Source organism: Amphiura filiformis, chromosome 16 (assembly GCF_039555335.1).
Source record: "Amphiura filiformis chromosome 16, Afil_fr2py, whole genome shotgun sequence".
NCBI lineage: Eukaryota > Metazoa > Echinodermata > Ophiuroidea > Amphilepidida > Amphiuridae > Amphiura > Amphiura filiformis.
Window position 1 is genome coordinate 29,485,914 of NC_092643.1, and position 11,318 is coordinate 29,497,231.

Consider the following 11,318-nt stretch of genomic DNA (forward strand, 5'->3'; position numbering starts at 1 on the left):
ATATTTAAAGTATTCTCCAAACTTCTAGCAAATATATTTCTCTAACATGACCTAAAATTACAGCTAGGTTAGATGTTCAGAAATAGTCGCACTTTCGTAAAATATGAGTGAGGGCAAGGCATAGCTAGCTCATAGCTAGCCAACTCCCCGTGTTAATTGAATGGAGATTTGACCGAAAATATTGAGCTATATTGGTAACGGACTGAAGGATGCCACAAAAAAAAAACGGTACAAGCTACATTTAAAGTATTCTATGAAATTCTAGAAAATATAGTTTTGTAACATGTCCTAAATTTTTAGCTAATTTAGGTGTTTGGAAATAGTCGCACTTTTGTGTTTTAGGAAGGATATGTAAACGACAGATAACACCAAAAATATGAAGAAATTATTTCCAAACCGTGTTAAGTCAACAATCATTATGCTGCTCATTTTCAAGAATGCTGGTTAACAAAAAGCAGACCATTGTCTCATTTCGTGAACAAAGGTCCACATACCATTGTTTCCTTGCGTTTCCTTTATAATCGGTTACCCAACTGAAGCTGTATTATACCAGCTCATTGCGATACCGCACATGTAAAACAGACACATGTGCACAACCAGAGAAGATCCGATTTAATCAGTTGAGCTGTTTCAATGAGTGTTATCTTGGTTTAATAGCTTTTAATGGGGTTTAAGTCCTGCAAAGGTCGAGGTGAATTCTACTGTAGACATGATTGCATCATGTCACGCTAACCAGGATCGGATTTACCATTGGGCCTACTTATGGCCCCAGCCCCCAAATTTGCCCTGGGCATCTTCTTTTTTAGCCCCCAAAACACCATGATTTGAGCCAAAATAGGGTAAAATTGCCAAATGTTTGCGCGCTTCGCACGTACCAGCCAGTTATAGAGTAAAATTCACCTTCATTTTGGGCTAAAATAGTCTGAAATTGGAATTTTTTCACGCGCAATTATGTCCTAGCTAAATCTCTCTCTCTTCAAATTATAATGCTCCCGCCGACACCGTCGATCTATACCTAAACCAAATCTTGCACATACCTTCCTCACGGTGAGTTGGGGCCTCCAAATTTTGGCCTGGCCCAAGGCCCCCAAAAAGGTAAATCCGGCCCTGACTCTAACCGATTACGCGGCCAAACATGCGGCCTTACGAAACATGTTGATCTCAAAGCGACTATATACAATAGTGTCATTACAGGCTGTTGATCAAGCTCGTCGCTTCTGGAATTTTTTTTGTAAGAGTCAATTTGGAGTGAAAATGAAATGGGAAAGCGAGTACGAGTGGCAGAAAGTTGGTGTCACTACTGTCATTCGACCATTGTATTGGTACGTGGATGAAGACATGTTCGATACTACCAACTACTTAACACGAACAAATTTGTTGTTCAAACTCCCGGTTCAAACTGAACGCTTAAACACGCATGACAAGCATTATGTGTGTCCATAACAACTTAAGATGCGGATGTTGATCGACCTAAGCTGAGAGTGACGGGACTCTTTTCCTTAATTGTGTCACAATGCGACCAAATGCATAAGCTGGTTATAGGCAACACATTCTTCACGAAAAATAAAAACCGCTATTGGACATGGGAAAGCCCTGATGGACACACCAGAAACCAAATAGACTTTATTCTCAGTAGCCAAAAGGGAATTATCCAGGACTGTGGATTTATCACAAAGGTAGATATAGGAAGTGATCACAGAATGGTGAGGGCTAAACTTCATATCAGCAAAAGACTAGCCAGGCTTAAATTTATCAGAAATGAAAAGAAAGGCAAGATTACCATCCTACGACTAAGAGAGAAGAGGTCAGAATTCCAGTTGGAATTGAAAAATCGCTTTGAGGGACTAGACATTGAAGAGTTGGATTTAGACCAAAAATACCAAACTATATCCAGCACTGTGATGGAAGTGGCAGCACAAGAGAAGTGGAGGAAGCAAACAACTGAGGAGGACAAAGAGATTGAGGCCCTGGACAGAAGGAGGAAATTGAGAAAAGAAATTATCGACAAATCAATACCTGAAAAGAGCGAATACAGGGAGCTCGTCAAAACTGTGAGGAAAAAACGTAGACAGAGGAGCAGAAAGAAGAGAAAAGAACAAATAGAAATCATTCTCAAAAGTGGAAGAGGACCTCAGCATATTGCAAAGCTGAACCGGAAGAAATCAAGAATGCACCAAATGAGACAAAAAGACGCTGTCTTAACAAATGACAGGCAAGAGATACTTAATGTATGCGCAGACTTTTATCAAGACCTGTCTAGCTCCAAATCAAACGAGGCAAAACCAAATACAATATCACCAGACATATCCGCCATCCCAAGTATAACACAAAAAGAAGTGGAAATGGCTGTAAAGGAGATGAAAGACAGCAAAGCACCAGGAACAGATGACATTACTAGTGATATAATCAAGATTGGAGGAGAGGGAATTACTCAACATTTAGTTGGACTCTATAACCAAATATTGGATGAAAAAAGGATACCAGTTTGCTGGAAAGAGGCAAAAGTGATTCTCCTTTACAAGAAAGGTGGAAAAACAGACATTAAAAACTACAGACCTATCAGCCTGTTATCACATGTTTACAAAATTTTCACAAGGTTAATACAGAACAGAATTAAAGGAGTGCTTGATGAAAACCAACCAAGAGAACAGGCAGGCTTCAGAAGTGGATATTCAACAGTAGACCATCTGCATGCCATCAACCAACTTATTGAGAAGGCAAATGAATATAATTTGAAGCTATGCATTGGATACATAGACTATGAGAAGGCCTTTGACTCAGTGGAACATAAAGACCTCTTTACAGCACTATATGTATATACGTAAAGTTGGAGTCAATGAAGGTTATGTCCAAATTCTCGATGACATATACACAAATGCCACAGCCAAAATCCACATTGAAAACGATGTTTCAAAAACAATCCGAATTCAGCGTGGTGTGAGACAGGGAGACACAATATCCCCCCAAAATATTCACTACAGCAATGGAAGATATATTCAGAAAGCTGAACCTACAGGAGAGAGGGATCAACATAGATGGCGAGAAGCTAACAGATGAAATGGGATAGCGAGTACGAGTGGCAGAAAGTTGAGAAGTAATGTAGTGTCAAAATTAATGTTCAATATTAATAAACTATCTTCAGTAAATAGCAAAAACATATGAAATAGTTAATTAATTGGCTTTTGAGCTATCTTCAGTAGATAGCAAAAAGAAAACCCCAACTTACATTCAATCAATCAATCAATCATCAATCGATCCATCCATATATCAATCAAACAATAAAATAAATTAAGAGCTATCTTCAGTAGATAGCAAAAAAAAAAAAAAAAAAGAATTTGTAAATTAATTTTGGAGCTATCTTCAGTAGATAGCAAAAAGCACCCAACATTCGATCGATTGATTGGTCGATCCATCACTTGATCAAACACTAAATAAAGTAATCGATCAAAAAATAAATTAAGTAATTGATCAAACAATAAATAAATTAGCTAATTGATAAATTAACTTAATAATTTCTAAGCTATCTTTAGTAGATAGAAAAAACACAACCAACATTCAGTCAAGCAAGCAATCAATCGAACGAACCATCCATCCATCGATTAATCAACCAAACTATAAATAAATAAATAAATCATATGGAATTGTAAATTAATTATTTTCTTAGCTATCTTCAGCAGATAGCAAGAAAACAACATTCAAAAAATCAATCAATCAATTAATTAATCAATCAATCGATCGATTCATTCATCAAACAATAAATAAATTATAAATAAATAAATTGGAGCTATCTTCAGTAGATAGCACAAAAACACAGGAACTTGTAAATGAATAAATTTTTGAGCTATCTTTGGTAGACAGCAAAAAATCTAACATTCAGTCAATCAATCATCCACCCATCCATCAATCAATCATACAAGAAATCAATGTTTAGATAAATAAATAAAGAGTTATCTTCAGTAGACAGCAAAAACATATGAATTTGTAACTTCATTTTTGAGCTATCTTCTGTAGATAGCAAAAAAAACCCAACACTAAATCAATCATTCGATTAATCCACCCATCCATCAATTAATCCTACAATATATCAATTTTTTAATTAAGAGCTATCTTTAGTAGATAACAAAAACATGAATTTGTAACTTAATACATTTTTTTGAACTATCTTCAGTAGATAGCAAAAAACAAAAAAGTAACATTAAATCAATCGATAAATCAACCCATCCATCAATCAATCATACAATAACATTTTTTTAAATAAATAAAGAGGTATCTTCAGAAGATAGCAAAAACATTATGAATTTGTAACTTAATTAATTTTTGAGCTATCTTCAGTAGATAGCAAAAAAACCTAACATTCAATTAATCAATCGATCCATCCGGCATCCACCCATCGATCAATTTTTAAATAGATAAATGAATTAAGAGCTATCTTCAGTTGATAACAAAAAATCCTATCAATCAATCTTTCCATCCACCAACCCATCCGTCAATCAATCACACAGTTAATCAATTTTTTTAATAAATAAAGAGCTATCTTCAGTAGATAGCAAAAACATAAATTTGTAAATATTGAAGCTATCTTCAGTAGATACCAAAAACTGCCCAAAATTAAATCAACCGATCTATCAATTGATCCATCCATCAATCAATAAATAACAAAAATAAAAATTAAATAAATAAATATGATTTTATCTTAAAATTTAGGTCTTCAGCAGATGGCGCATCATATGATGCACAAGTTATTGATTGAAATAGTTTCACTGCCCAATCCTTTTTTAAAAGGATGTCTCCTGCAATCACAACATTATGCCTTATATGATAGAAAATTAATTATCAAGCACGAATCATGTGGTTTTATTTGAAACAAACTCATATTGACCATAAAAACGAAATAATACAGTCCTCTCTCAACACGTGATATTCAAAATTCCTGGGCGCCGAAATTGTAATCCTAGTAATACAATAGAGGCTGACAACCACTGGCGTAGCTTGTTTCATCCAATTGGGGGGGGCACCAACCATGATTGGGGTGCAATGGGTCTAATTGGGATCACAAGCTGGGTTTTTTTCCCATGCGATTTTCTAAATTTTGCAATAGATTGGGGATGCCAACCACCTCCCCCCCCCCTCCCACCCCCACCCCCCTGTGTCCCTATGAACATACGCCACTGCTGACAATTGAGTACAAGTAACCATGACGTCATTGCACTAGACAATTTCGGCCCAGGAATTTTGAGTATCACGTGATGAGAGCCGGCTGTTTTTATTTGTTTTTATGGTCAATATGAGTTTGTTTCAAATAAAACCATGTGATACGTGCTTGATAATTGTTTTTCTAACATATAAGGCATAATGTTGTGATTGCCGGAGTCATCCTTTAATCACAATCACTAAAATCACTAGATAAATGTAAAATTAAACAAAAACAAGGAAACACAAAATTAAACACTTAAACAGATGATAAAGTTTCATTCCAATATATTGATATTACTTTATTCTACTTGGACGGATTCATATGTAAAATAATAGCACACATTTATACACAAGTATGCAGTACAAGTAATTTGAAGGATCTTGCGAGTATTTCACAAAGCTCTTAAACCTTTGTAACTCAAGTAACCATTCACAAGTTACAAATACCCTTTGACTAGACTAAAGTTTACGAAGGGCAGCATTACTTTGCGTGAGCAAATAAGGTAGTATGGAAAGCAATGAGCTATTCCAGTTGAATCCCACACTACCCCTGTGGAAGATTTTGGAAATATCTTCCACAGGGGGAGTATGTTTTTCAATTGTAATTAGTCAGTGTTATTTTGAAATCCATACTCCCCTGTATTATGGCTTTACCTATATCTTCCACAACTGGAGTGAGTATTTCAAAGTTACCCAATTGACCTTTGTATTCAAAACTCATACTCCCTCTGTGGAAGACTTTAGCTAAATCTTCCACCAGGGGTAGTGTGGATTTTAAATGGAATAGCCCATTAGCTCCCTGAGCGGAGGTAAACAACAGTAAAACATGATTGAATCCCTTTCAACAACAAAAACTAGTCCGACGAGTAGGACCTGTTTTTTCTTAGTTAACAACTATACTCTGACTCTGATCGCTCAAGAAAGATTAACCACAAAAATCCACTAAGCGCCCCTCCAGAAAAAAAGGGCGGCGTGGTCACTGGACTTTCGCGAGTCCTCTTCTTGCGCCATGTGAGATAGTGATCATAATCTGAGTGAGTATAGTCTGCTTACTTAGAAAAAAAGGGCCTACTTGTCGGACTAACAAAAACAAGCTGAAGATAATCTAATTCACATTATTACTTCATGAGGAATCTCATTTAGTCATTGTCATGCTACTCAACATTACAAGAAGATCAATGATTTCTCTCTTGTTATTAACAATAAATCTACAAAATAAAAACAACAATGTCAAGTGAGTCGCTTCCAAAATAATGAATACAACATGAACATGTATACGCACTCAAGTTCCAAGCATGATGATTGACAAATTTTATGCACTTATGTGTAACACGTATGTACTCTATAAAACTTATTTTTGTGTTTTGTAAAAGTGTGGATTCATTGCTGATTAACAATGTTTGGCTCCTGTACAAAGGTATAGGAAGCAGGGCTCGGCCCCTGACAATCAGTGAGGGCCCACAAAAGACACATCTGGCGGGCCCAAATGGCTCACTTTTTTGTGGGGTTCATAGGTTAAAACCAGTGCCCCAAATTTGGGATCAAGGGCCCAAATGGCACTCAGAAATTCTGGCTTATTTCAAAGCCTGATAGGAAGTTGTTGAAAAGATAAAAAAACCAAAAAAACATTTTACACTCCTTTCACCCTCCCTTACAAAAGGGTTTTTAATTTAAATGTTTGATTTGTTCCCTTAATAATTAAACTATTTTACAGGGTGTCACCAAAGTCTCTGTACCATTTTAAATGTGGGGATACCTTGTGAAGGGTTCAATATAATAAAATGCTGAAAACATTATTTGAACATAGCTAGACACTTGTGGAATTATTTTAGTACCAAACTTGATAACCTACTTTAAAATGTACTGGCGATGTCATAATAGCATACAGCTGTCATAGTAGCAGAATGTCATCCCTTCTTCTGAATATTCCCCACATTCTATTCAAGCTCATTAATGCAGTTTATTTTTGTATAAAGATGACATTGGGTTATACCATTTGAAATCAAAACTCCCCCTGTGGAAGATTTTGGAAATATCTTCCACAGGGGGAGTATGTTTTTCAATGTAATTGGTCAGAGTTCATCATTTTGAAACCCATACTCCCCCGTATTATGGCATTACCTATATCTTCCACAACTGGAGTGAGTATTTCAAATGAAAGTTACCCATCTGTCTATTCTATTTGAAACTCATACTCCCTCTGTGGAAGACTTTTGCTAAATCTTCCACAGGGGTAGTGTGGATTTTAAATGGAACAGCACATTTTGTATGTACGGATAAGTGATAAATGGCATGGTTTCAATGTGACTTACAATATTCAGCGAATCGATACTCAATAATACTTAATAATGTGATTTGAAATGTGCACAATTAATTTTTTCTCTATCGATTTGCGTGTAATACCGTTATATTGACAAACTAAAAAATATTGTCACGTGTTATGTAATAGCATGGTAATATTCGTATTGCGCGGACTTGGATGTCGACCTTTTCCCATGATACATCACGATTACATCGCAAACCGCTGGCGGCGCCCTTATTGCGAACAGCGAGAATTAAAAGAACATTATGAACTCACATGCTTGAGGGCCAATAACACTGCATTCTAAACATAGTCAACTAATTCCTGAAGACAAGATCAGTGTGTGCTTCAGTGTGTTGTGGACATAGGAAGAAAAATCCTAAGAAAAATCTAAGAATGTATGAATTGATAAGGATTTATTTAGAAAAATCTCTACCCTCTCGAGGAAGAAAATGGTTACGAAATCAACCAGTAGCGTTGCCAGGATTTTAGTGAGGGTAGGAAGCCAAATTTTTGTCCCCATTTGTAGTTTTTTGTCATTTTAATGACATTTTACTCTTTGCCATCCCTATTATATTGCTGAAAAATTTCTGCAGGAGGAGGGGGTATAAACATGTACTGTTGAAATGTGGACCGCTCTCCTGCGTGGAGTTAAGGATACAAGCAGAACAATGGTTTCAGAAGGACGGTGCGACACACCGAAAACTGACTCTCCAATGCAGGGCTTGAAAAACGTTTCCATAAGAAGATCATATCCCTCAAAACTGATCACTATTGGCCACCTTATTCGGCAGATTTCAGTATACACAATTTTTTCCGTGGGGTTATCTCAAAGACCAGTGTATAGCGCAAAACTTCGTAGCATACCTGACTTGTCAATTTGTTTGTATTAAATTAAGTGTGTTTGTTTCTCCGCTTGAAAGAATGGTTTTCTAGTATTATAGTAAACATTATCTTGTATCATAGTATTAAATTTACACAAACAGTGGCAAGTTTGGTACCAAATTTTTTTACAAGTGTTCCTTTTCCAAATATGTTTTCCAATTTTCTGTATACCATTTTCTTCCTGAAGATACAAAGGTTGGAAATGGTAAAGAGAATTTTAGGACACCTTGTACTTATTCCAGCTCAACAGATTGGCCTTAACTTAAGAATAAAAATTATGAAAGTCTTACACAACAGCATTGAAAACAATTTTTGGCATCAAATTCTGGGGTAGAATTTTGTAACACGATACAAGAATCAGTCTTGATTCTTGCAATAGTCATTTGATTCTTAAGCAATGTGCCAATGTTTCCTGTGTAAACATAATAAGTTTACAAGAATCAAGTTTCAATCACACAACAAGTTTGATTCACACAAATATGTGGTGTGATCAAGCAAAATCAGTCCAAACTTCCAAAGTCGGGCATATTCAACTTACATTTTTTACAGCATATACTACAGAAACCCAACTGAATTGAACATTTGAAGTGTTTCAAAACAATATGCAACAAAAATATTTATTGTCTTTCTTTGGCTATATCTGAAAATCAATATATCCGACTTCTAACTGGTTTTGCTTGATCACATCGCATATATTTTTAAGAATCTTTCTCGCCAAAATGCTAGCCCTGAAATTTCTGTCCAAGATGGCATACATACAGCTAATTTGACAAATTTGCTTAATGTACACCATCTCAGACAGAAAGGGTTACAAGCTTGAGTATGTCTTCAAATTGCAGGCACATATGTGATGCGATCAAACAAAATCAGTCGGAAGTCGGGAATATTGATTTTGAGATATAGCCAAATAAAGGAAATATTTCCTTTTGCTTCCTGCTGTTTTGGAAACTCTTTAATTGCTCATATCTTTGGAACATGTTGTTAAATTTCAATGGGGTTTTCTAAATAATCCAGCTTTGTTAATACTTTTACTATCCTATAAGAAACTGAAAATTTAATATTTCTGAATTCCGACTTCAGGATGATTTTGCTTGATTGCATCACATATGCATGTTTCCTTTCCCTTTTGCTTGGCAACTGTTGTTCTCAAGACTGAGTAAAACTGGCCATCTTGGTAAACACAAGTCCATCTAGTATTCATGATTGAATGATCAAAGGAAAATTACACATGCAACACTCACCCCTCCAATAATCAATATCATGATGCTTACTCACAAGCCTAACACAATATACACAAAGCAGGTAAGATGCTGAGCCATCATATCCTAAAATAGACACACATCAAGGCATTGGGCTATTCCAGTTGAAATCCACACTACCCCTGTGGAAGATTTTGGAAATATCTTCCACAGGGGGAGTATGTTTTTCAAATGTAATTGGTCATAGTTAATCATTTTGATAACCATACTCCCCCTGTATTATGGCTTTACCCGTATCTTCTACAACTGGAGTATGTCAAATGGAAGTTTTCCAATTGTCTATTCTATTTGAAACTTATACTCCCTCTGTGGTAGATTTTAGCTAAATCTTCCACAGGGAGAGTGTGGATTTCAATTGGAATAGCCCATATTATTACATACTTAATAGAACACTGGATTTTGCCACATTACAAAGAGTAAATATGAACTCTAGTGTAATGTTCCCATTGAATCTAAACATACAACATGTAAAATAGCACCCAGAAGATGCAACTTTTTGAGGTTCATAAACCCACCACTTGTATGTGCATAGCACCCAAAAGATGCATCTTTTTGAGGTTCATAAACCCACCACTTGTATGTGCATAGCACCCAAAAGATGCATCTTTTGAGGTTCATAAACCCACCACGTGTATGTGCATAGCACCCAAAAGATGCATCTTTTTGAGGTTCATAAACCCACCACTTGTATGTGCATAGCACCCAAAAGATGCAACTTTTTGAGGTTCATAAACCCACCACTTGTATGTGCATAGCACCCAAAAGATGCATCTTTTTGAGGTTCATAAACCCACCACTTGTATGTGCATAGCACCCAAAAGATGCATCTTTTTGAGGTTCATAAACCCAGCACTAGTACAAAGCACCCAAAAGATGCACCTTTTTGAGTTTCAAAAACCTTCCACTTGTACATAGCACCCAAAACTGATGCATCTTTTTGAGGTTCATAAACCCACTTCTACAGGAACTGGATTCATCTATTTTTTTCAAGGCTTCATTACCTAATGCCCCAGTCAGACTTCCATCTGCACTTGCAGCTGTGGCAATCATCATGATGTATATACAGCCAATGACAAGCCTTGATTGTGTTCATTTGTCTGCAATGTGTGTATATCACGCCGCTCAACGGCAGACAGCATGACAGTATATGCAACCAGCGTTAGGACCAGTGTATACTGTATATGCAATGCGTGTGCAGCGTTGGAAATAGCTGCATGGTATCGCGTAGCAAAATGCTACACAATTTTATCAAATTGCTACACAATTTTGGAGTTGAGTAGCATTTTTATGCCATAGTCTTACACACTGAAGTATGTGAATGTACCAAGAGACAAACAATGAAAGCAAATTTTGCTACGCATAAAAAATGCTTAATTCCAACACTATCAGCGTCCACACACCACTCATCGGCAGGCAGTATGACAGTATATGAAACTAGCATTAGACCGGTTTATACTGTAAATGCATTGCGTGTCTGTCACACCGCTCATCAGCATGCAGCATGACACTATAATGCAACCAGCATTAAGACCAGTGTACACTGTAAATGCAATGTATGTGTGTCACACCACTGATCGGCAAGCAGCATGACAGCATAAACCAGCATTAGGACCGTATATACTGTGGAAAGTGGAAACCTTTGTCCTCTGCATGCATGCAATGAGAGACATTAACTCTTT

General features: G+C 36.4%; 1 protein-coding gene across 1 annotated transcript; it reads left to right on the forward strand.

Annotated features, from left to right (window-relative positions):
* The first annotated feature begins 1,523 nt into the window (after positions 1–1,523).
* Positions 1,524–3,067, forward strand: LOC140172554 (uncharacterized). Its single transcript, XM_072195698.1, has 2 exons — positions 1,524–2,526; positions 2,982–3,067. The coding sequence occupies exons 1-2, from the start codon at positions 1,524–1,526 to the stop codon at positions 3,065–3,067; spliced, it is 1,089 nt and encodes a 362-aa protein (XP_072051799.1).
* The last annotated feature ends 8,251 nt before the right edge of the window (positions 3,068–11,318 follow it).